The sequence below is a fragment of the Eubalaena glacialis genome, chromosome 10 (assembly GCF_028564815.1).
Source record: "Eubalaena glacialis isolate mEubGla1 chromosome 10, mEubGla1.1.hap2.+ XY, whole genome shotgun sequence".
In the NCBI taxonomy this organism is placed as follows: Eukaryota; Metazoa; Chordata; class Mammalia; order Artiodactyla; family Balaenidae; genus Eubalaena; species Eubalaena glacialis.
The window spans coordinates 75,180,403-75,203,855 of NC_083725.1; the positions used below are offsets into that span (position 1 = coordinate 75,180,403).

Genomic DNA, 23,453 nt, shown 5'->3' on the forward strand with positions numbered 1-23,453 from the left:
TAGTGTAAGGTCAGAATTGGAGAATCAGCTGCAAGTGCTAATATGGAAGCATTGAAGAATTTCCCAGAAACATTAATTAAAATGCAGAGGCCTGTTATTGTTTGAGACAGATATTTAACACTGATAAAATTACTTTTTTGGAAAGCTAACTTCAGTGAGGAAGAAAATTTTAAAATATTGATTATGCAGTTGAGTAGGAGGAATCCCATACTGCAGTTGACTACAAATTGAAACTGTTGCCTTACCTTTATCTTGCCAAGAATTCAAGGCAGTCCCCTTTAATTAATGAACTAATGTCTTTTGAAGACCCGATTCTTAAGCTTTGATTTTTTTACTCTGTTCCAGAGGGCAAGAAATGGTATTTAAAAAATTGGTAACAGCTGGGTTTGGGTAATGCTTTAGGCTGTCTCCTAATTCTTAAGCAGCAGCATCCTGACATTAGTTTTTCTTCCTCCCCAGTTGGTATCCACAAAGCATCTCACTGACTTTAGCCAACAGATCAAAGTTGTTGCATCCTTACAGTATTTTTATTTGTGAAATTATTAAAGGCCAGTTAAAGCAATCAACAAAGAGGATGGATCAAAAATTTTGGAAGTGTTTTGGATATTGTGAAAATCATAATTGAAGCTTGGAACTAGGAATTTGGAGGAAACTGCCTAGTATTTTGAAGGCATTTGTATAACTGTAAAAAGCATCACTGAAACTGATTGACATTGTGGAGTGAGTGGATCTAGACATTTCTCCTGCAAACCTTGTTGTACTGTTAGACATTTCTCAAGCTCAGCAAAGTAGATTTTTATATAAATGCAAGAGTAAGACATCATTGAAACTGTCCCTCTCCCAGCATTTAACTTTCAAAAACTTTGAGAGGCTTTCATCTGAACGTCATTAAACTTTTTTTTTCTTTGTGGCAGATGACCCTAATTTTCAATGCAGTTCAAAGGTCTCTGGAGTAAGGAAAAATATCTGTGTATGCTCTAGGAAGAGTTACCAGGAAAAGATGGCATGTTCTGTCCAAACTTCGTTAAACTAAGAGCCTAAGAAACCTCAGCCAGTCCAGCCCATGAAGAAAAATGCCTCAAAGGAACATTTATACTATAGTTCATATTGTTTAGTTTTATATGGTTAATAAATATTTTGAAGAGCATTTCTTTGTTTTGAGTTTTGACATTCTTGAGGTATGAAATGAGTTTCTAGGCCTGGAATTCCAGTTTATGGCTACTAATCCATTACACCAATGGGAAATGCAGGTTCAGTGTACAATGACTCCATTTAGGTTGATTATCTAGGAGAGGAGTTACCTTTCCACAGATTAGCATGTGGAGGCTCAGGTGAGTTCAGTAACTTAGGAACTCAATTTGGTAAGTAGGAGAACCAGAATTTCAACTCAGATCTCATAGCAAAGAATCATGCTTTTTCCAGACGCATGAAAGTTGAGGGCAACACTAATTAAAGGGCAGAGTGAGGCAGCAAAGGAGAACAGGAAGGAACAGTATGAAAATTAGGAAAACTGGGAAGACTCTGGTATCAGGGAGACGGAGAGAAGTTTGAAGGAGAAACTGGTTAACTGTGACTGTTTGCAGAAAAGATTAAGAAATGACTCAAAGCTCCATGAATGCATCTGAAGTTCACTAGATCTTTGGCAAGCAGTGTCAATGGAGGGGGAACAAAAGACAGATTACAGTGAGTTGGGTGTAAATGGGAGATGGGCAAGTTGAGATAGCAAGTATAAATTATTTTTAAGAAACATGGCTGAAAAAGCAGGGCAAGGGAGGAAAAGGCCATACAGCTAGAGAGGAATCTTTGGGTCTTATGCTATCATTTATTGATCACCTGTTATGTGCTAAATGTTTTCCGTACATAATGTCATTAATCCTTATAAGAATTCTACACAAAAATCCCCATTTTACACATGATATTTAGAGTGGTAAAACAAATTTCCCAGATGGTATAGGTACAAAGATTCAGTGTTCAAACCTAAAGTGTTTGGCTGAACTACTAGCCCAATTCATAGCAAGTCCTTTGAGCCTGGAGCAGAGGAAGAATGAGTGTGGATGAGACAAGTTTGGAAGTGTTTTGGGGAATGCAGGAAATGGGGGAGGGGAATCCAGTCTGAGGCCTCTTATCGAATCCCGTGAACTGAAAGTGCCTGTGCACAGATGCACACACGTGCGAGGAATGCCGCCCTACCCCACTGCATTCTTTCCTTCTAAATGAGAGAAATACATAGAGAGTATACTATATAACCATTTAAAGCAAAGTTTCAAGGAATTTTTATGACTTAGGGAAATGTTTGAGTTATAATGTTGAAGTGAAAAAAAAATCAGGAAGCAAAATTGTATAAGAGATTTTTTTTTTAAAAAGCATTAAAAGAATAGAGGCCTAACAATGACTGTCATTTGAGCGGTGAGATTGTGGGATATTTCCCACTCTTTTCTCCTTTATGAACCTTCTATATTTTAAACAATGAGCCTTTATTTTGTAATCAGAAAAAATACACTTTAAAAATGTTTGACGTTATTAGCATGTGCAGTCAGTACAAATTGGGCAAGTCAGCCAGCTTGCAGAGACTTGTCCAGTGATCACACCTGCGGGCCCTAAAATTTCTGGTAATGAGACTACTCCCTTGAATCCAGGGGCACCTATGCGATCTGGGCTGGGTCAAATGGAGTTTTTCCTGGAACCCTGAAGTTTCTCCAATTGCTATTAATATATTGGCAAAGATGGGAAAGCCAGACTTTCCACTGCTTGGAAAAAGCCTGTTGCAGGAGAGAATGAACCAGCACAGAACCAGAACTGAGAAACGAGAAGAGCAAGATCTGACAGTGTTATCAGTCCCTGAAGCCAATCTTAGTTTGGTTCCATTACTGTATTTATTCCTCTTTTTGTCCTAAGCTATACTGAGGTGAGTTTCTGTTGCTTATAATTAAAAGAGCTTGAGTGGTGCAACATATTTCTCTAAACTTGCAGCCATGAATTAAATATTCTAGGCGTTGTATGACTGAGAAATGTATGCCAAAGATTCTAGGGTTCCTGATAAATCCCTTTGTTAAAGCTCCTGCTGGGTCAAGACTCGTGTGTGACGGCAGCAGACTCCGCAGCATCCCCCCCTGGCCGGCCTCATTCTTTCTGGTTACATGTGGTTATAGCATCAATTTTCTAGTGGTTCTTTTGTGTGAAGCACCACGCACAGCAGTTCCAGAAAGAATTCTGCTGATAGACTTAACCCCTGCTGAACAGGATTAGAAAACACACAGTTTTATTAACAGCTAAAGAGACTTACCCAGCCTGGTGATTTAGACAATAATTAGACTGTGCAGTCTGTTTTCCTGTCTGCCATACACTATTGCTATGAGGTCAAAGATGTTTTTTGTTTTTTTGGTTTTTTTTTTTGGCTGTGCTGTGCGGCATGCGGGATCTTAGTTACCCGACCAGGGATCGAACCCGTGCACCCTGCATTGGGAGCACAGAGCCTTAACCACTGGACCACCAGGGAAGTCCCAAAGATGCTATTTTTGAATGAAGAACCTGGAGATAAAAACCAGCGAAGAGTCTTAAATTTGTATTTGACATATAAATTTGGGAAAGGATGGTATTTATGCCTCTTCATTCAGAGAGGTGGAGGGAATATTGAAGTTGGAGAAGGAAGAGGACCTAGTTCCCAAACAGATTCCTGGCTCCAGCTTTTTTTTTTTTTTTTTTGGCCGCACAGCGAAGCTTGCGGGATCTTAGTTCCCCCACCAGGGACTGAACCCGGGCCACGGCAGTAAAAATGCCGAATCCTAACCCCTGGACTGCCAGGAAATTCCCTCCTGGCTCCAACATTGAATGGACTGAAGTACAGAGTAGAATTGCACCCAGTTTTACTTTGTCGATTACATTCTTTGGTTCATTTTTTCAATCAACATGTATTTTGAGGACCTGCACTGTGCTGGGGGTTACTAACTAGTGCTAGGCACTGAGATACAAATACAAACAAGGTAATCCCCCACCCTCTCCATTGTACTCAGTTACGTGGAGGTGTTAGAAACATCTAACTATATATACAGTAAAATAAGTGCATTTTTAAAAAACTTTTTAAAAAAATTTATTTTATTTATTTTTGGCTGCACTGGGTCTTCATTGCTGCGTGTGGGCTTTCTCTAGTTGCGGCGAGGGGGGGCTACTCTTTGTTGTGGTGCGCGGGCTTCTCATTGTGGTGTCTTCTCTTGTTGCAGAGCATGTGCTCTAGGCTCACTGGCTTCAGTAGCTGTGGCACATGGGCTCAGTAGTTATGGCTTGCGGGCTCTAGAGCGCAGGCTCAGTAGTTGTGGCGCACGGGCTTAGTTGCTCCATGGCATGTGGGATCTTCCCGGGCCAGGGCTCGAACCCGTGTCCCCTGCATTGGCAGGCGGATTCTTAACCACTGCACCACCAGGGAAGCCCAATAAGTGCTTTTTTAGGGCATGCATAGGCCACTGTGTGGACAAAATGATAAGCAATTAATCCAGTGGAGAGAGGGGTGAATGTTGCTGCTCCCAGGAGAGGTGACATTTCATCTAGGTCTGGAAAGATGAGTAAGAGTGTGCCAAGTGGATAAAGTATCAATAGAAGGGTTTCTTAGGTAGAGGGATTAGCGTAAACAGGGCGCAGAGGAATGGAGCTGTGTGGGGTATTGGGATGGGGAGCATGTACTGTGCGTTAGAGGAGAGGAAGTGAGCTAGTGTTGCCCAATTGTACTGGGAACCCAGATTCATTTTGTGAGGTTCATGTTTTCCATTTCTGGGTTTCACTTCTGTGATAAACTGCTGAGAAATATGGATTTCTGTTTATTCTTGTTCAGAGAAGAGTTGAAAATAATGATGAATGAACAAATGAAAGAAAAATATATAATAGGTCCTAGGCCTTGTCAGTCAAGGAAAATGACTCTGGGGGGAAAAGGAGAGAAGAGCTTCCATCACCATTGCAACTTTGGCCTCTTCCAAGCCCCCTCTTCTGGCAAGAGCCCAGAGTCCGCTCCTACCACAACACTGGTCCTGCTGTCTGCTCCGTTAGCAGGCCAGTTGCAGGCACTGCTCCTCCTGTCCCCTGTACCATCCTCCTGCCTCCAGTGTTCCCGCTACTGCCTCCTCTGTGCCCAGGCCCCTGTGCCTGAGCCTTGGGCATAGCCACCCCCATGCCCCTTCCTAGCCCCTGGTCCCTGAACGCTGAGCAGCCAGCCCCAGCAGAGACAGGAGTTGGGGCAGGTGGAGGGCAGGGCTGTGCTTTGGAGCTAAGCATCCCTTCGCCTTTGGCAGGGGCTGCTGCTTCTCTTCCTTTCTTATTCCTTGGCTGCTGCTGTTGAGCCCCCGGGGTGTTGCTGTTATGATCTTGGCTGGAGTGCTTGCCAAGCAGGCTGGGGCAGAAGGTTCTATGTAAAGGCTGAAATTAAAGGGGGAAGATCCTAACCAATGTAGCTAGAAGGTGAGTAAGAGCTAAATCTTAGAGAACTACAAGGGCCTGTGTAGAAAACCAAATTCAACTGCAAGCCAGAGGCAGAAGTTTTGGATCCTGGCTTGGATCAGGCTGGCACAACCCCCATCTACTGCTTCACTGGTTGTCAGTCGTGTGTCACACTGGCTCCACGAGCTCACCCACACTGGCTCGCACATCTGGAGGCCAGAGAATCCCTGGCTTCACCCAGGAGAGAACCAGACCCACCTGGGGAGTCTGCGACACGAGTGCTCCTCCCCTTCCCCCTTTCCTCCGCACTTGGTCTGGGAAGGAAATTCATCCTCAACCACCAGGCTCCTTCTGTGAAACTGGAGCACATGCAGATTTACATCTGTTTGCATTTTCCCTTGGCAGGGAGGCAACTTCAAGTCTCTCCCTTTGGGCATAATAAAAAGAGAGAGCAACTCAGAGATAAGATGGTGTGAGGGAGGGAAATACACAGGGCAGCTTGTGAAGACACTTTCGGGCAGCTTGGGACAGATGAGAGGGGCTGATGCCTTAGAAGTACAGCAGAGGGAGAGCAGCTGACAGAGCAAGGAGAGAGGGCTCAGCCATGTTCCCATGTGCTCTAACCCTTGAACTTAGCATGGGCAATGTGTTAAGGCTATTTGACTGTGTTTTGGGTAAAGATTGAAAAACACTTACTTAACAGTGATATAGCAATCCTTGCTAGGGGTGAATGCCTGTATTCTAATTATAGTATTGTAATTGTAATGTTCTAATACTTCCTTCTGCCCTGGGAAGTGTTCTTATTACATGGGGTGGGTGCCCAGTGAATGGGTCCGTGCTTTGGGACTCTGTCTCCTTGGCTCACTTGACTCAAGAGGGCTCTCAGATCTCTTCACAGCCCAGCCATCGGTGGTACTGTTACAAGACCAAACTTGGGTCTGCTTGCCCTCCGTGCAGCAAAGCCAATCTACTGACACTGAGTCGTGGTGAAGGAAAGTCTGGCGTTTATTGCAGGTGCTAAGCAAGGAGAAAGGGGCCACTCATGCTCAAAAGTCCTAAACTCCTGGATGGCTTTTGGGGAAGGGTTTTCAAAGTCAGAATGCGGGAGGGGGTTTTGGGGTGTGTGATCAGCTTGTGTACATCCTTCGGATTTGTTGGTAGCGAGGTAACAGGGTGGTACTTCAGGAGTCAACATCATCAACTTTCTGGGTCCAACTGGTCTGGGGGCAACATGCTGGTGGTCAGCAGGCAGTCAACTTCCTCCACCTGGTGGGGTTTTTAGTATCTGCAGAACAACTTAAGAATGTGCGTCAGACTTATCTTTACCTTTGAAACAGAACTGGGGGTCCTTGTGACTGATTTATTGTTTAAGGCTACTCTCCTGCTTGACTGCCCTATCTTTGTTTCTGCATTCTTTACTTCCCCAAACATTAACTGCTGGGACCTATTCTTTGTTCCACAAGGAGGGCCTAGGAGGTCACAGTGTATTTCCATAGCCTCTTTTCCCGATCAAAAATCAGCGGGGACACAGAGGGGCCTGAGAGAGACTAAGCCCCTACATGGGCCTGCACGGTTTCAGTATGGGGGTCAGTCCCCACCCTGAGCCAGGCCAGAGTCCCTCCTCAGAGCAGAGAGAGACTAAGCCAATTCCTCTCTGCAGGGGCAGGTGTGATGTGAGAGGCCAGGGAGCTATTGGCACTCAGCCTCACTGAGGAGCCTGGTCTGTAGTGGGAAAAGTTGAAGCCAGCATGCAGAGAGAACCCCAGATATTGAATCCTTGGTTCCAGTTATATCTGACCGAGGCCCAAACTCAGGGTTTCCCTCCCATTCCTCTAGTTTGGTTGCTATTGAAACAATCATTTATCCTTCCAGTAAGCCCCACGCCCCTGTTTTTCTTTCTCAAAGTAGTTAGTTAGTTTTTGGTTTCTTTTTTCTTTTTTTTTTTTTAATTAATTAATTAATTATTTTTCAAAATTTTTGGCTGTGTTGGGTCTTTGTTTCTGTGCGAGGGCTTTCTCTAGTTGCGGCGAGCGGGGGCCACTCTTCATCGCGGTGCGCGGGCCTCTCACTGTCGCGGCCTCTCTTGTTGCGGAGCACACGCTCCAGACGCACAGGCTCAGTAGTTGTGGCTCACGGGCCTAGTTGGTCCGCGGCATGTGGGATCTTCCCAGACCAGGGCTCGAACCCATGTCCCCTGTATTGGCAGGTAGATTCTCAACCACTGCGCCACCAGGGAAGCCCCAGTTTTTGGTTTCTTGCATCACGCACCAAGAGGTCTCTCTTACACAGATGACGGACTGAGTAGGTTAAATTAATCCTATCCAAGCTTTCTTCTTTCTCAGACCTCCGATTACTCTGTATCCCTTGATCACAGTGATACCCAAGGGGAGCTGTGTCAGTAGGGACTGTTTTGCTCCCAGCCAGTTTTGAAAGCTCCATTACCAGAGCTTGCATCTGCCTTTCTAGGAAACTCTCAGTCCTAGAAAGACCTGAGACCTGCCTCTGAGAGCCCACAGTTCAGGAGAGAATACAAGACCCAGAAACCTAGGCACTTTCCTGGAGTGTTCTCATAGGACATCTGTTTTTAGCTTTTTTTTAAAAAACTTTTTTTTTTTTAAATTAATTACTTAATTTGTTTATTTTTGGCTGTGTTGGGTCTTCGTTTCTGTGCAAGGGCTTTCTCTAGTTGTGGCAAGCGGGGGCCACTCTTCATCGCGGTGCGCGGGCCTCTCACTATCGCGGCCTCTCTTGTTGGGAGCACAGGCTCCAGACGCGCAGGCTCAGTAGTTGTGGCTCACAGGCCTAGTTGCTCCACGGCATGTGGGATCTTCCCAGACCAGGGCTCGAACCTGTGTCCCCTGCACTGGCAGGCAGATTCTCAACCACTGCGCCACCAGGGAAGCCCTAGCTTTATATGTGACCCATCCTCTTCTCATAGAAAGCTGAATATCTGCAATAAAGCAAAACTCATTTTTAACCATGCAGAGAAATGCACTGTATCTGCTCACCTAGACCCTGCTCTGTACTGCATGACTCATGTCAACTGCCAACCCAAGATGAGCAACTGGCCAAGGCACCGTATTTCCCCCTGAAATCATCCGTGGGAAAAGAATTTACAGTTGAGCAACTCAGGACTTTAAGAGGAGAATAGGATTGTAAATGATTTTATATTCACCAACGTGCTGAATCAAAGGAAGGTTTGGGACATTTTAATGCATCTTAAGTTGGTAATAATGAGTACTATTCAAGTTTCCCTTTCTATCCAGGGGAGAGGCAGCATCTGCTGGTCTTAACTTAGACTCTGCCATTTCACACAGAGTATGATGCTTTAGTGAAGAGAAAGGGGAGTTCAAGTTACAGAATAGAAAGTTCAATTTTGGACATATTAAGGTTAAGGTCCCTGAGGCACACTGGTGGCAATATCCAATGGGTGATCAGCTATATATCCATGCTCAAGTTTTAGATTTGGGCATCATTGGCATTTGAGTGACCATTGAAACCCGGGCCTGAGAGAGAGAATCTGAGAAGAATTTGTAAAACGAGAGAAGTAAACCCAAAGAACAACAATATTTATGCGGTTGATGGAGGAAAGGGAACTAGTGACAAAGATGGAGAAAGAGCATCCAAGGAGACAGAAGAAGATGAGGAGTGACAGGTGTCTCGGTAGCCCCAGGAGAAGAGAATTTCAAGAATGAGGAAGTGGTCAATGTAGAGAAGGGGACTAATAAGATAAGGACTGAAGTGTACCTCTAGTTTAGCAACATAGAAGTCTCGTGACATTAGAGGGAGCAGCTTTGGAAGTGTGGTAGAGAATCCAGATGTCAGGGGGCTGGAACTGGAGACCCTGGTCCCAGTCCAAAGGGGAATGGAATTTTCCCCACCACTGCTTAGCAGTATGTGTTGACAAGAAGAAGGAAGGATAAGGAGACAAAGGAGGTGGTGAGGTAAGGGAAGGAGAGCTACAAGTATGGCCATGTTTGGAGAACGGGGGTTTTGTCAGACAGTGGAGCCCTTCAAGGTGATGACAAGGCTCAGAGTGTGCCCAAAGGATGAGTGGCCTAAGTGGCAAGAAGGGCCAAGTTCATTGGAGACACGGGAGTCAGAGACTTCAAAATGTAGACGGTATTACCCACAGAGACACTAAGTTATCCAAGCTGATGGCAATATTTCCCAGTGAATGTTGGGAGGTGGGAAGATGGCAGTGCCAATAAAGGGAGACTCAAAGCAGAGTGATGGTCCAAAAGAGGCGGTGAGAGGTGGAAAGATGCTGACCACCCTCCTCCTTGTCCCATGGTAGGTGGGCAATGGGAATGAGTTGGCATCTCTCAAGAGATCAGCAAGGGAAGCCATGTCCTCAGCCAGGTTTCAGTTAAGGCAGAAAGTGGAGGGCGCTTCTTTCTGTAGGTGAACAAAGGTTGCAGGTGATACAGGCTCAGGAGGCTGAGAGTAGCGGCAGGAAGGACAGAGGGCAACACCATCCAAGACTAAGGGAGGGGCCAGGTAACTGGACTGACTTGCATTTTGAGAGTTAGCCTGAGATGACAGGGAGGGAGGGAGGCACAGTGGGACTGACTGACCAGGACCAAAGGAGACCATGATTGAAGTGGCCTCTATGATTGTACAAACAAAGACCCTAGGCAACCCAGTGTGTAATTTAGGGCTTTGCACCAGGTTCCCAACAAAAATTTGGTGATGTTCTTTGGGAGCCTCTGCAGGACCAGGCCCTGGTGAAGGGATGGGTAATTAGACCTGCATCAGAATAGAAGTAGACAATGATCTCCTGCACCCCAGCCCTTGGTGCATATTCCTTTGTCATGGATCCCGTGGCTGGTCCGCCACATCCATTCCACTCTCTCTTCTCTATGGAGAAGCCATGCTCTTTAGATAGGATTGACTTCACTTCCAGCCCCAGCGGTATGTTTCAACTAGCTAGAGAAAGCCCATACCCCTGGCCCAGTGACTGACTCAGGGGAGGGGCCTAAGGCAGCTTCCTCCCAAAACCCTAACCCCCCATCTGCGTGTTGGCTTTTTTCTGGCCACAGGGGTTGCTTTGGGCACATGGCAGACATTGGCCCAAACAGACTGAAGCCAGGAATCTGTATGCATGGGGTGGTCTAAGAATGTACAGTCTGAAAACACTGGAGCCATTCCTGCTCCCACAAGGGAAAACAGTCTAAGGACAAAGCCGACACACAGAGGAGGGCAGAGCTGAGAGATAGTCCAGAGAAACAAGCCCCTGAAGTTGTTGAGAACTTCTGGATCAAACAAATGGTCAGATCCTCATTGCTTCTGAGACAATAATGTCTTTTTATTATTTAAACCAGTTTGAGTTGAGATTTCTGTTACCTTACCTTACTTGAGAGTATCCTAAATGAGACAAACATTGTCTTAGGCATCCCCTTGTCCCATCAGCCCCTCCATGCGACCTTCCGGGGCCAGGGTATGTCTTTAGGGCAGGGCATGGTGCAGATTCTGGCATTCTTACCCTTCAGGGGACTGATTCTGAAGATGGAGCCTGATGTAAAGTACGAACTAGGGAGGGAGCCAGTCTTCTTTGTCAGAGAATATTTGGCCTCCAGCCTTTATCTTGGTGACCCAGACACCTATTTATATTTTGTAGAACCTTTTGCACTACCACACCTGTATTCTTTTTATTTTTTTAATTAAAAAAAATTTTTTTTGGCTGTGCCGTTCGGCTTGGGATCTTAGTTACCCAACCAGGGATTGAACCTGCATCCTCGGCAGTGAAAGCTCGGAGTCCTAACCACTGGACCGCCAGGGAATTCCCACACCTGTATTCTTAATAATCTCCCTAAGCTAGTTCTCTGGGTTTTTGTTTGTTTGTTTGTTTTGGTTTTCTGTTAATGAGTATGTTTCCTCCTGTCTCTGATCTTTACCACATTGTATTACCTTCTTTCCTTTCCCCTCTAATTTATACAGTGAACATTTATCCACTGCCCACCATGTGGTGGCTGGCACCGTTCTGGGCACTGTGGATACGTCAGTGAACAAAACAGACAACCATCTCTGCCCTCAGAGGCTTACATTCTAAGGAAATATAGATAATATACAAAATACACAAGTGAAAGATATATATATATATATATATATATATATATACTTTTAGATAGTGATAAAGTAGAAAATCCAAAGCAGGGAGTTTTTTGTGTGTTTGTTTCACTGAGAAAGTTGTTTTGGCTTTTGAGTAAAGATCTGCAGGCAGTGAGGCATGTACCACATTTGAGTATGGAGGGGAAAACATTCCTGGCTGAGGAAACAGGTCCTTCGGGTGGGCACGTGCCTGGTGTATTTGAGGAACAGCAAGGAGGCCAGTCTGACCAAGAGGAGTGATGGGAGGGGAGAGGCATAGGAGAAAAGGTTAGAGAGGTGGTGGGGCCTTTAGGGAACAGTGAGCAGTTCAGCTTTTACAGATATGATAGATGGAGAGACATGGTAGGTTTTAAGTAGAGAACTGATGACCTGATTCAGCTTTTAAAGGAAAGAGAGGACTCAAGGATGACTCCAAGTTTGGAGCCTGAGCAATTGAAAGAATTGACTTGCTATTAACAGATGAAGACTGTTAGAGAAACTACTTTGTCCGTGGTGTGTGTGTGTGTGTGTGTGTGTTTGGGGGAGGAGGGATGGAGAACAGGTGGTCAGTCTTGGACATTTACATTTGCCATCCATTTGGAGAGGTCAGATGGACAGACAAATGTTTGAGTCTGAAGTTCAGGGCAGAGGTTCGGGTTAGGAATCTGTTTTGAGAATCATTAACATAGTGATGGTATTGAAAACCACAAAAGTGGATAAACTCACTCAAGACCTTTTTTTGCTTTTACTTTGAAGACCCTTTCCCTAAACTGTGGCAGTACTTTAATTCATATCTTTAGATACTTTATTTTGAAACGGACTGAGTGTACTGAAAATGAAGAAGTGGCATTTTATGTCTGGCTAACTCCAGCTCTGGAGGAGGATGGGGTGAAGCAATCTTTTTGCAATGTCACCTTCCATTGAGGTTAAGGTTTTGTTAATTTAGTGAAGATAAAATGACACATATTTGACTATATCACTTCAGCTTAATGAATTTATCATTGTCTTAATATGTATATAAAATAAATCAATTTTTAAAATATTCAAAGTATTATTGTGACTCCATTATTTTTCTGCTTTGCTAACATATGCATTATAATTTTAAAACACTTTTGCAACTTTAGTAGATGTAAAGTGCTATGTCAAGGTTTTTTTTTTTTTTTTTTTTTTCACAAATGAGGTCTTTTATTAGTCGCCGTTAAAAGTCTGATTTTTAAACAGATTCCTGGACTGGTGGCTCATATCCATCAGCTCGTTCAACTTTAGCACCTGTCTCGTCCCCAGTAGCTTTTCCAGAACTACTGCCTTCACCATGTAGCTCCATGAGTTTTCCCAATTCAAACCTGGGCTTCTTCAGCATTTTTACTTTTCTAACAAAGACATCATGGAGTGGATAAATAGATTGGCAGGCCTTTTCTATGTCTTTTCCAATGCTGTCTGGAATCAATTTATTGACCACCTCTTTCAAGTCATTTGTCTGCACCTCTCGGGTCATGATTTCCATCATCTTCTTGCGGATCTGGCGGACCTGCTGGTGCTGGGCATAAGAGGTCTTCCGAATCTGATTGTTGCGTTTTTTAGTAAAACCCACACAGAAGAGACGAAGCAAATATCCATCGGTAGTCTTGACATCAACGTGAGCTTCAATCATGGTCTGCCATTTTTTGACCATGGAGCACATTTTGTCACGGGTAAGATCCATGCCATGGAAATTAGTCAGGCAGTTTTTGCCCTGAACATCCTCAGTAATAAGCTTGAATTTTCTAAATGCAACTTCATCGTTCTGCAGATCAGCAAGGCTCACTTCAAACACACGACCCTTGAGGCCATCAGATGCGATTTTGGTTCCTTGAGTTCTTGTGACTAGTGTTTTCCCAATATTTCTTATATTGAACATAGCTGGTGCTTTCACATCATACCAATCTTTCTTAGAAAATGGGTCAACCACTTTCTTCTTGGCTCCCTTTTTACCGCCTTTCGTAAGGCGCTTATTCTTTCCGACCGCCATATTGCTGCTCCGAGAGCCAAAAGGGCTGAAGTTAAACTCGCCTGTCAAGGTTTTTTAAAAAATTAAAGTATAATTGATTTATGATATTATATTAGTTCTAGGTGTACAACATAATGATTCAATATTTTTCAAAGTTGTTTTAAGTTTAAAATGTTTGATTTTCAAGGACAATGAACGTTTCCCCATGCACTTGTGTAGTAATTTTATTTCTCCTCATGAATTACATACTTAACTTCTTTGTCTATTTAGTTATTAATATCTTGGTTGTTTTTATATATTTAAACAAGCTTTTATACGTTTGAGGGGTTTTCTGCTTGTTGTTTGGTGTCAATATTTTTCTTTCAAAAATCCTGTTCAGTTTTTGTATTTTTGAAAGTTAGTTTTCCTTTGCATTCTTCTATTGCTTTACAGCTTTGAGAATGCTGACATTTAGCCATAATTCGGTTTTATCCTATTTGATATAGTGTTTCTATGACTGTTCTTTAAAATATTTAGAATTTTAATCCACATGGAGTTTATTTTGATGTATAATGTGGAACTTACAATTTTTTCTCCAAGTTTTCATGCATTTATCCGAGCATTCCTCACTAAGTAATCCCGCCTTACAGCCGTGTTTGGGAATATTACTTTATTGTGTGTCCCATCAGGATTTTAGACACACGCATATGTTTGTTCAGTCTCATTCCTTTCGGTTGATCTCAGCTTCTATTTTTGGCTCTGGTTTCAGCCGCAGCCCAGCAGGAGAAAGGAACGTTTCGCCCCCTGCAGGCTGACATTACCCCGCAGGACCTGAGCAGCCTGGGTCAGGGCCGCAGGGACGCTCGCCCACTGGTATCTGCCCTCCGAGCCCGCAGGCCGGGGGGATGTGTCGCTCTGTCTCTGCAGGGAGATTTGGGGCCCCTTTGACCGGCTTCCTTGTGTTCAGGTCTCTTGGGGTCTCTAGTATCCCTTAGAGCTGGGCCTGTATCCAGCTGTCGGGTGGGGACTGTCCCCTTCGGGCTCTCCCTTTAGCGTCCTTTTTTTTTTTCCCAATTCCGTGACCCCAGGGCCCGTGGCCCGCGGCTCTGGTCGTCTGCGCCGAATTCCGCGGCACCCAGGCGCTGCGCCCGGATGGCTTCTGGGCGCTGACTTTCCAGCTCACTCAGAAGCTGCTCGCTGGGCCCGCGTATCTCCCCTCACTTCCCCGGCCGCCCCCATCCTTCTCGGCACATCACTGACTGTACCTACTCTTCACAAGGAGCTCACTGTTGAAGTGTTGTTGAAGCAGACGCAGTTCAAACATGAAAAATAAAATATTTATTTATTCAGCAGATGTACACATACCTACTGTGCGCCAGATACTATTGTCAGATGAGTCCCAGACTGAGCCAACCCGGGGCTTCTAGAACCAACCAAGTTGGGCTGCCAAAGTCGAAATCAGGTCTTGGAGCATCTCAGGGAATGAGTAGAGAGCCGGGAGGGGGATCGTCCTGGAATCGTCAGTGATGGGGAATGGGCTGGGCCGTGCGCCCCTCTCCTCCCAGTCTCCCCTTCAATCCGCGAGCCGCCGGGCCGGGGAGGAGGATGTCCAGGAACCGCACAGTCTCGGGCGTGGCGCCGCTCCGCCCGAGGCCGAGGCCTGCCGGGAGCCGGAGCCCGCCAGCTGCCTCCACGCCGCGCCGCCCGGTGCGCCCCTCGGGCCGGAAGGCGGTGCACTCCCGGGTCCGGCCAGGCCTCCGGGCGCGCCCAGGAGGGGGAGCTCGCGGGCAGGACATTCCGCGGCTCGCCGCAGCAGCGACGGCCGCCTACGCCCGGGCCCCGCGGGGCTCTACTCAGTGGACCTCACCCGGAGCGCCCTGGAGGGCTGCGCTACGCGCTCAGGCCCGCGCTGCTTACTCTTTTAGACACGCGCCGACATCTACGTCCGGAAAACCCGCTGATAACTGGAGAGTAAAACTTAAATACAGGTGAGCCAACCAGCGGCTGCAGCATTTCCGTGAAAAAACCCCGAAAAGCAGAGGCGCCCTCCAATGCCTGGGCCCTGGGACCGGGGAGAGGCGGCAGGACCCACTCTCTTGGAAAGGACACTTGGACGACAGCCTTGCTGCAGGGATAGGGGACCCCTGGGATAGAAGACCCCCTTTAACATGCTCCTGGACCTGCAGGGGAGTTTACTGTCTGCCTGGAGAACATACATAACATCAACAAAAACAAAGTCTGTGAATTCAGTATTTCTTTTAAGTTAGTTGGTATTTATTCATCACAAACCTATCAAGAGACGAAAAACAGCGCTCACGTTGTATGTACACATTGTATGTAAAACATATTTATTGAGACCCAGCAGCAGTTCTTAATCTGGGGGTACAGGGCCAAGTAAGATTGTCTAGGATTTAGGGAGTCCATGACAGCCCTGAAATTGTTTCCAATTTGGCGGGTGATGTGCCTTTTTCTAGTAAGAAATTTTGTATCTTTTATGATGACCAATGTTCATAACCTTAGTTTGGTTAAGAAAAGCTTGTCTAAAGTTGACATTCAGTGCGTTTCTAGTTTCAGAACCCTTGGCACTAACACAGAGGTCTCCCTGAGGGCCCGAGGCCCATGAATCTGGACCCCAGTGGAAGAGTTTGGTTCTCCAGTGAGGGTCATTAGAGCTTGGACTTGACTTTCTCTCCTTACAGAAGCTCCTCCCCACCTCCACCGCCCCCCCCAAAAAAAACCCTCCAGGGGCACTGTTGGTTTCGTTTTAAAGCCAACTTGGGTTCAAGTAGATTTACTTCTGCATTTCTCTGCGCTTAAATAGAAATAACTCTCTGGTGGGTTTTTTCCCCGGGTTAGTCATGCAAACGCTCTATGCCTCACTTACTACTGGGTTTCAGCCTCTGGGGCAGCCCTCGGCGCAGGCGTGGCCCAGGACCCCTCTTCCGCTCGCTGGAGTCTCTGGGGGAACTTGGGTACTGACTTCACTGGGCTGGGATTTTCCTCAGCCAATGTGCCCAGGGAGTTAAAACGTGTTCCTTTTAAGGAAAAAAGAATACAAGAATTTTCTTTTTTAATTGTGAAGGAAAAAAAAGATTACAAAACCACCACAATCCCATTAATAGGCCTAACACAATAATTTGTTTTAAACATCAGCTCTCCTGTGTGCATGCATTTTGCATTGCTGTGATTATAGTAGCACAATAATTGTATATTGAGAGCTGTTCTATTTCACAATCTACTACTTTTCCTTAATATACCATAAACATTTTACTATCTTCGTAATTAGTGTTTTTAATGGCTATATACTTTTCCACCCCACAAGCATATTTCATCATCTCCCTTTGTTGTACATTTTCATGGGTTTCAGGTTATTGAGGGTGTGTGTGTGTGTGTGTGTGTGTGTGTGTGGTTATGCTATGAACTTGTGTTCAGAGAGTTCATGCTGAGGTCTTTTTTCTCCAGCCAATTTCTCCAGCCAATTTCTGGTGTCATGATGAACCCTTAAGCTCCAAAGAAGCTGGCCTTCCTTCCTTCCTTCCTTCATCCAGCAAATATTTAATAAATGTCTACTACATGCCAGGCACTGGTCCAAGCACTGAGGATAGAGAAGCGAACAAAACAAAGTCTGTGCTACTATGGAGCTCAAATTCTAGTTAAGGGAGACATACAATAAACATATATGTTAAATATTAAGTATTATATATTATATTGTCAGATAATCATAAGTGCAACAGAGAGAAATGAAGCCAGGTGAGGGAGATCAGGTGTACTCCTTTTTTATAGAGTAGTCAGGGCAGATTTTTTTTGATAAGGTAACATTTGAGCAGAGATATGAAGGAGGTGAAAGAGCAGTCCTTTTGCAAATCTGGGGAAAGGGTTTTCTAGGCAGAAGAAACACAAGTGCAAAGGCCCTGAGGCAGAGGCGTGTGCTTGGCATGTTGGAGGAGGCCAGTGTGATAGAAGTGGAGTGAGTGGGAAAGATGAAAGTGAGCAGCAAGGTGGATTGTACCACACCCTATGATAGTGGAGCCATTAGAGGGTTTTGAGCAGAGGAATGAGATGCTCTGATTTACCTCTTAAAAGAATCAATTTTGTTGTTGTGCAGAACAGACTGTCAGAGTTCAGAGGTTGTTAATAATCTAGGCAAGAGATGATACAGTGCTTTGGACTAGGGTGCATTGGTAAAGGTGGTACAGTTAGCCTGGGCATGGATCCAGTAGGATTTGTTGATGGTTTGAATGTGAAATTTGAAAGGAACCGTCAGTGATGAGTTAAAGTTTTAGGAAGAATGGAATTGCCTTTTTTTTTTTTTTTTTTTTTTTGCGTTTTGCTGTTTGTTCATTTGTTTGTGTTTTGTAGAGGGAGACAGGGAATTAGGAACATAGTTTTGGACATGTTAAATTTGAGATGTCTGTTAGAAAGCTAAACAATTAAGTCAAGTAGGCGGTGGAATATAGGAGCTTGCAGCTTAGGGGAGAAGTCAGAGCAGATTTTGGAGATGTCAGTGAACTCATGATATTAAAGCATGAGAAGACATGAGCTCTAGTTCAGACCTCTCTCCCCATTTATCCAGTTGACATCTACTTGACATCTCCACTTAAAAGTCTAAACGACAACCCAAGGTCAGCGTGTCCACACCCAAAATCTGATCTTACCCCCTAAACTGCGCCACCCACAGCCTCCCCTGCCTCAGTTGATGAGGGTGCCATTCTTCCATTGCTCAGACTAAAACCTGAGAGTCATACTTTACTTTTTCTCTCACCTCCCACATCCAATCTGTCAGGAAATCCTGTTGGCTCTGCCTTCAAACTATATCCAGAATTGAATCCAAACACTTCTCACCACCTGCACTGCCTCCATCCTGGTCAGACCTTCTTTTAGTTATTTGTTGCCTGGGTTACTGCCGTAGTAGCCTCCTACAATTTCCTCTGTTTCTACACACCCCTCCACCCCCCGCAGTCTCTTCTCAGCACAGGAGCCAGAGGGATTCTTTCAAAACATGTCAGAGCAAGTCCCTCCTCTGCTCAGAACCCTCCAACAAAGTCCTTATAAGAACCCACGAGGCCCTGTGCGGTCTGATGCAGAGGAGTGCACCTCTGTCTCCTACTGTTCTCTTCATTCACTTTGCTCCAGCGACACGGGTCCCCTTGTTGTTTCTCAAACATTCAGACACACTCCCACCTCAGTTCTCTCCACTTAGAACATTCTTCTCTCAGCTACCCTCCTATCCCATTCCCTCACCTTCTTAAGATTTTTCTTGGCTCACTTTCTCAGTGGGACTGTCCCTGGCAGCATCTTTCTGCCTGCACTCTGACCCTGCTTTCCCTGCTCTACCTTTTTCTTTTTTATCTAACTTTTTAACCACATAACCTATGTATTCAAATACATAAATATTTGAATATGAGCTTTTGCAGAGCAGGAATCTTTGTTTTGTCTTTTTTTTTCTTTAAAGATTTATTTATTATTTATTTATTTATTTAATTTATTTTTGGCTGTGTTGGGTGTTAGTTGCGGCATGAGGGATCTTCGTTGGGGCATGCGGGCTCTTCACTGCGGTGCGCGGGCTTCTCTCTAGTTGTGGCGTGTGGGTTTTCTCTTCTCTAGCTGTGACGCGTAGGCTCCAGGGCGTGTGGGCTCTGTGGTTGTGGTGCATGGGTTCCAGAGCACGTGGGCCCTGTGGTTTGCTGCATGCAGGCTCTCTAGTTGAGGCGTGCGGGCTCAGTAGTTGTGGTTTGTGGGCTTAGTTGCCCCGCGGCGTGTGGGATCTTAATTCCCTGACCAGGGATCGAACCCAGGTCCCCTGCATTGGAAGGAGGATTCTTTACCACTGGACCACGAGGGAAGTCCCTGTTTTGTCTTTTTAAATTACTGATGTGTCCCAAATACCCAGAGCAGTGCCTGAAACATGGTGGATGCTCAATACATGTTTGTTGAATGATTGAATGGTTGAATGTAGAGCATAATGAGATGAGCCTGAGGGTCTCCAAGGCAGATTGTGATGCTGAAGCTGAAATGTGGGAGTGATGGAAGCTGCCAAGAGCCGGTATAAGTATAATGCTGAGACTCCTGGTCTGGGTGAAGGGTACAGGTAAAAGATTATGAGGACCTGAACCAAGACAGGGAATGGAAGGATATTTTAAAAGTGACAGTCTTGGGACTTCCCCAGCGGTCCAGTGGTTGAGACTCCGCCTTCCAATGCAGGGGGCGCAGGTTCGATCCTTGGTTGGGGAACTAAGATCCCACATGCCTGCGTAGTGTGGCCAAAAAAAAAAAAAAAAAAGTGACAATCTTAAAAAACTGGAACTTACAGAGACCATGTAGTTATTTGTTCATTTATTCATTCACTCAGTCATTCATTCATCAAATGCGTTCTCTGCTCCTACAGTACGGAAAATAGGGAGAAAATCAATGCTGTATCCAGTCAGAGCCTTCCTGAGTTAAAAGGTGAAGTGTCCAAGTGAATGAAAGAGCTAGCGTATTCCCTGAGTAGGACATTTGTCTCAGTCTCATAGGGTTACCAACACTTATATGAGATGCCAAGGTGGGAGAAGTGAAAGCAGAGTGAACTGAATTGGCTGGTGCTCCTGTGGCAAATCCACTTGCTCTTTGCTGCCCAGGACCTCTGGGCCTGCCTTGGGTCAAGGAGGCACAAATATGGGACCAGAGCTCTAAAGCTTCCCAAACAGCCGTGTAGGCTGAGACCCTGCTTACTGCCCCTCACTCCTGCCCGCTGTGTACTGTCTAAGGTGGGTCAACTCCTGGGGCAGGACGTGTTGGCCAGTGGAGGGGGTGCTGGGAAGACCTACCAATTAGACCAATTTTGAGATTCATCTGGGTTAACCAGCGGGGTTTTCAAATATACAAGTCCCTGAAAGGACTGATACGGATGGGGCTAGGGTTAGCAGAGCCCTGGGAGGGGGAATCGGCTTGCAGGGGCTATGCACAAACAAATGCACTGGGCCCTGGAGTCCAGAGGCAGCTGGAAACACAAAGGGTGTCACAGTTTCATCTTTCACAATCCTGAGTGTGTCCGTGTGTGCAAAACTTGCCATGTTGCTTTAGACCTTCAAGGCAAGCAAAGATCTGGATCCAGGGCAGCATGACACAGGAGTCTGGCCCCCTCACCTTTGACTCCTGTCCACATCCTCTCCCACTTGGGGTCTGGCATCATAAAAATCATCCCATTTTGTAACTGCAGTTGCTTTACGGAAATGAGATTGGATGGGACAAAGAGGCTAACTTTTCACTTTTACACTTTGGTGTTACTTGAATTCTTAAAATGAGCAAGAGTTATTTTTGTTATTTAAAAAATTGGTGGTGGGTGGAGCCTGGGTCATAAAATCACTCAGTTTCAAGAAGGCCCTGCATTTGCATCCTCAGTATTTGGACTTAGACTTTCAGCAAGTTAGTCTTATTTTTTATTTTGTATTTTATATATATTCATGTACTTCATTTATATATTCATGTACTTTATTTATTTATTTATTTACTTTTGGCTGCCTTGAGTCTTTGTTGCTGAGCGTGGGCTTTTCTCTAGTTGTGGCGAGGGGCGCTACTCTTTATTGCGGTGCACAGGCTTCTCATTGCAGTGGCTTCTCTTGTTGTGGGGCACGGGCTCTAGGCGTGTGGGCTTCAGTAGTTGTGGCACGCGGGCTGAGTAGTTGTGGCTCGTGGGCTCTAGAGCGCAGGCTCAGTAGTTGTGGCGCACGGCCTTAGTTGCTCTGCGACATGTGGGATCTTCCTGGACCAGGGATCGAACCCGTGTCCCCTGCATTGGCAGGCGGATTCTTAACCACTGTGCCACCAGGGAAGTCCCAGTCTTATTTTTTAAAAAAGGAAGACATGGAATAAAGACAAGACATGTAGATAAGCCAGCAAGTGTCAGTATTACTGACATCTATCCCCTCACCTCTACCCTCGACGCTACTGCCTTGGTTTAGGACTCATTGCCTTTCTCCAGGCCTGTCAACTCGACAAGGGCAGGGCCGTGGTTACTATTTGATCTCCAGATCATAGTACAGTTCCCAATTCAGAGAAGCCAGTCCATTAATAAAATTAAAAGTGAATGGACTATGGTAACAATCTCCTCTTGGTCTCCCTGCCTCTAGTCTTAGTCTCCCTGCCTCTTGCTGCTAATTAAATTCAACAAAGATTCATTGATACACCTACTATGGGTAGGTATTTCCTGCTGTTGTCTTTAGCCAGCAGTCCTCAAACTTCTGAGCTGCTGTATTCCCCACAATCATTTTTAGAATTTGTATTAGAAGTTTAAATAATTTCAAAGGATGTAATTTCTGGTTGCACATAGTGAATTTTTTTTTTTTTTTTTTTTTTAGGTAGCGCCGTGCGGCTTGTGGGATTTTAGTTCCCCAGCCAGGGATTGAACCCGGCCCTCAGAAGTGAGAGCACGGAGTCCTAACCACTGGACCGCCAGGGAATTCCTGCATATATTGACACCTTAAAAAATGTATCAATAAGATCTAAATACCATGGCAGTTTGATGCCCACCATTATTCATTAAAAAAAAAAGAAAACAAGATCTTCTTTAAAGTTGTAATTGTATCTTGCATCTTCTCCTTGGACTTGTAAAATCCATTGCACTTCTCCCCATGGAATTTTATCCTGATATAACATACTTTTATCCTTAAAAGTTTTTTATTGATTACTTTATTATTCTTTTCTGCAACAAAAAACCATATGAATTGAAATTTAAAAAATATTTCCTATGATTATCAGATTATAGATGTTAAATTTCTTCTGGACTCAATTAGCATCATAATTATTAGTAGTACATAATTGGTCAGAACAATATAGATGTTATAAATTATGATAAATAATTATTAAACATGAAAAATTTTAGTAAAAATGTTTTTCTCAATGAGATGATATGCCTATGTTTTTATTTGGCCTATGTTTTATTTGGTGGTTAAATATTACATTGTTCACAAAAATAAGTAAATGAGAATGGAAGTTTTCTTTTTAATTTATTCTATTGAAGTATCATTGATTTACAAAGTTGTGCTAATTTCTACTGTACAGCAAAGTGATTCAGTTATAATATATATATATATTCATTTTCATATTCTTTTCCATTATGGTTTATCACAGGATATTGAATATAGTTCCCCATGCTATACAGTAGGACCTTGTTGTTTATCCATTCTAAATGTAATAGTTTGCATCTACTAATCCCAAACTCCCAATCTATCCCTCCCCTCCCCTCCCCCCTTGGCAACCACAAGTCTGTTCTCTATGTCTGTGAGTCTGTTTCTGTTTCGTAGATAAGTTCATTTGTGTCATATTTTAGATTCCACATATAAGTGATATCATATGGTATTTGTCTTTCTCTTTCTGACTTACTTCACTTAGTATGATAATATCTAGGTCCATCCATGTTGCTGCAAATGACATTGTTTCATTCTTTTTTATGGCTGAGTAGTATTCCATTGTATACATGTACCACATCTTCTTTATCCATTCATTTGTCGATGGACATTTAGGTTGTTTCCATGTCTTGGCTATTGTAAATAGTGCTGCTATGAACATAGGGGTGTGTGTATCTTTTCGAATTAAGTTTTCTCCAGATAAATGCCCAGGACCAGGATTGCTGGATTATATGGCAACTCTATCTCTAGTTTTTTGAGGAGTCTCCATACTGTTTTCCATAGTGGCTGTACCAATTTACATCCCCACCAACAGTGTAGGAGAGTTCCCTTTTCTCTACACCCTCTCCAGCATTTTTTATTTGGAGATGTTTTAATGATGGCCATTCTGACCAGTGAAGGTGGTATATCATTGTGGTTTTGATTTGCATTTCTCTAATAATTAGCGATGTTGAGTATCTTTTCATGTGCCTGTTGGCCATCTGTAGGTCTTTTTTGGAAAATGTCTATTTAGGTCTTCTGCCCATTTTTTGATTGGGTTGTTTTTTTGTTATTGAGTTGTATGAGCTGTTTGTATACTTTGGAAATTAAGC

At 44.5% G+C, this 23,453-nt stretch overlaps 1 protein-coding gene across 1 annotated transcript; it reads right to left on the reverse strand.

Moving 5' to 3' along the window:
• Window positions 1–12,692: 12,692 nt before the first annotated feature.
• LOC133099380 (small ribosomal subunit protein eS1-like) lies at window positions 12,693–13,554 on the reverse strand. The gene has a single exon (XM_061202996.1). It carries the CDS (start codon window positions 13,517–13,519, stop codon window positions 12,725–12,727), a length of 795 nt encoding a protein of 264 aa, XP_061058979.1. The 5' UTR covers window positions 13,520–13,554; the 3' UTR covers window positions 12,693–12,724.
• Between the last annotated feature and the right edge of the window lie 9,899 nt (window positions 13,555–23,453).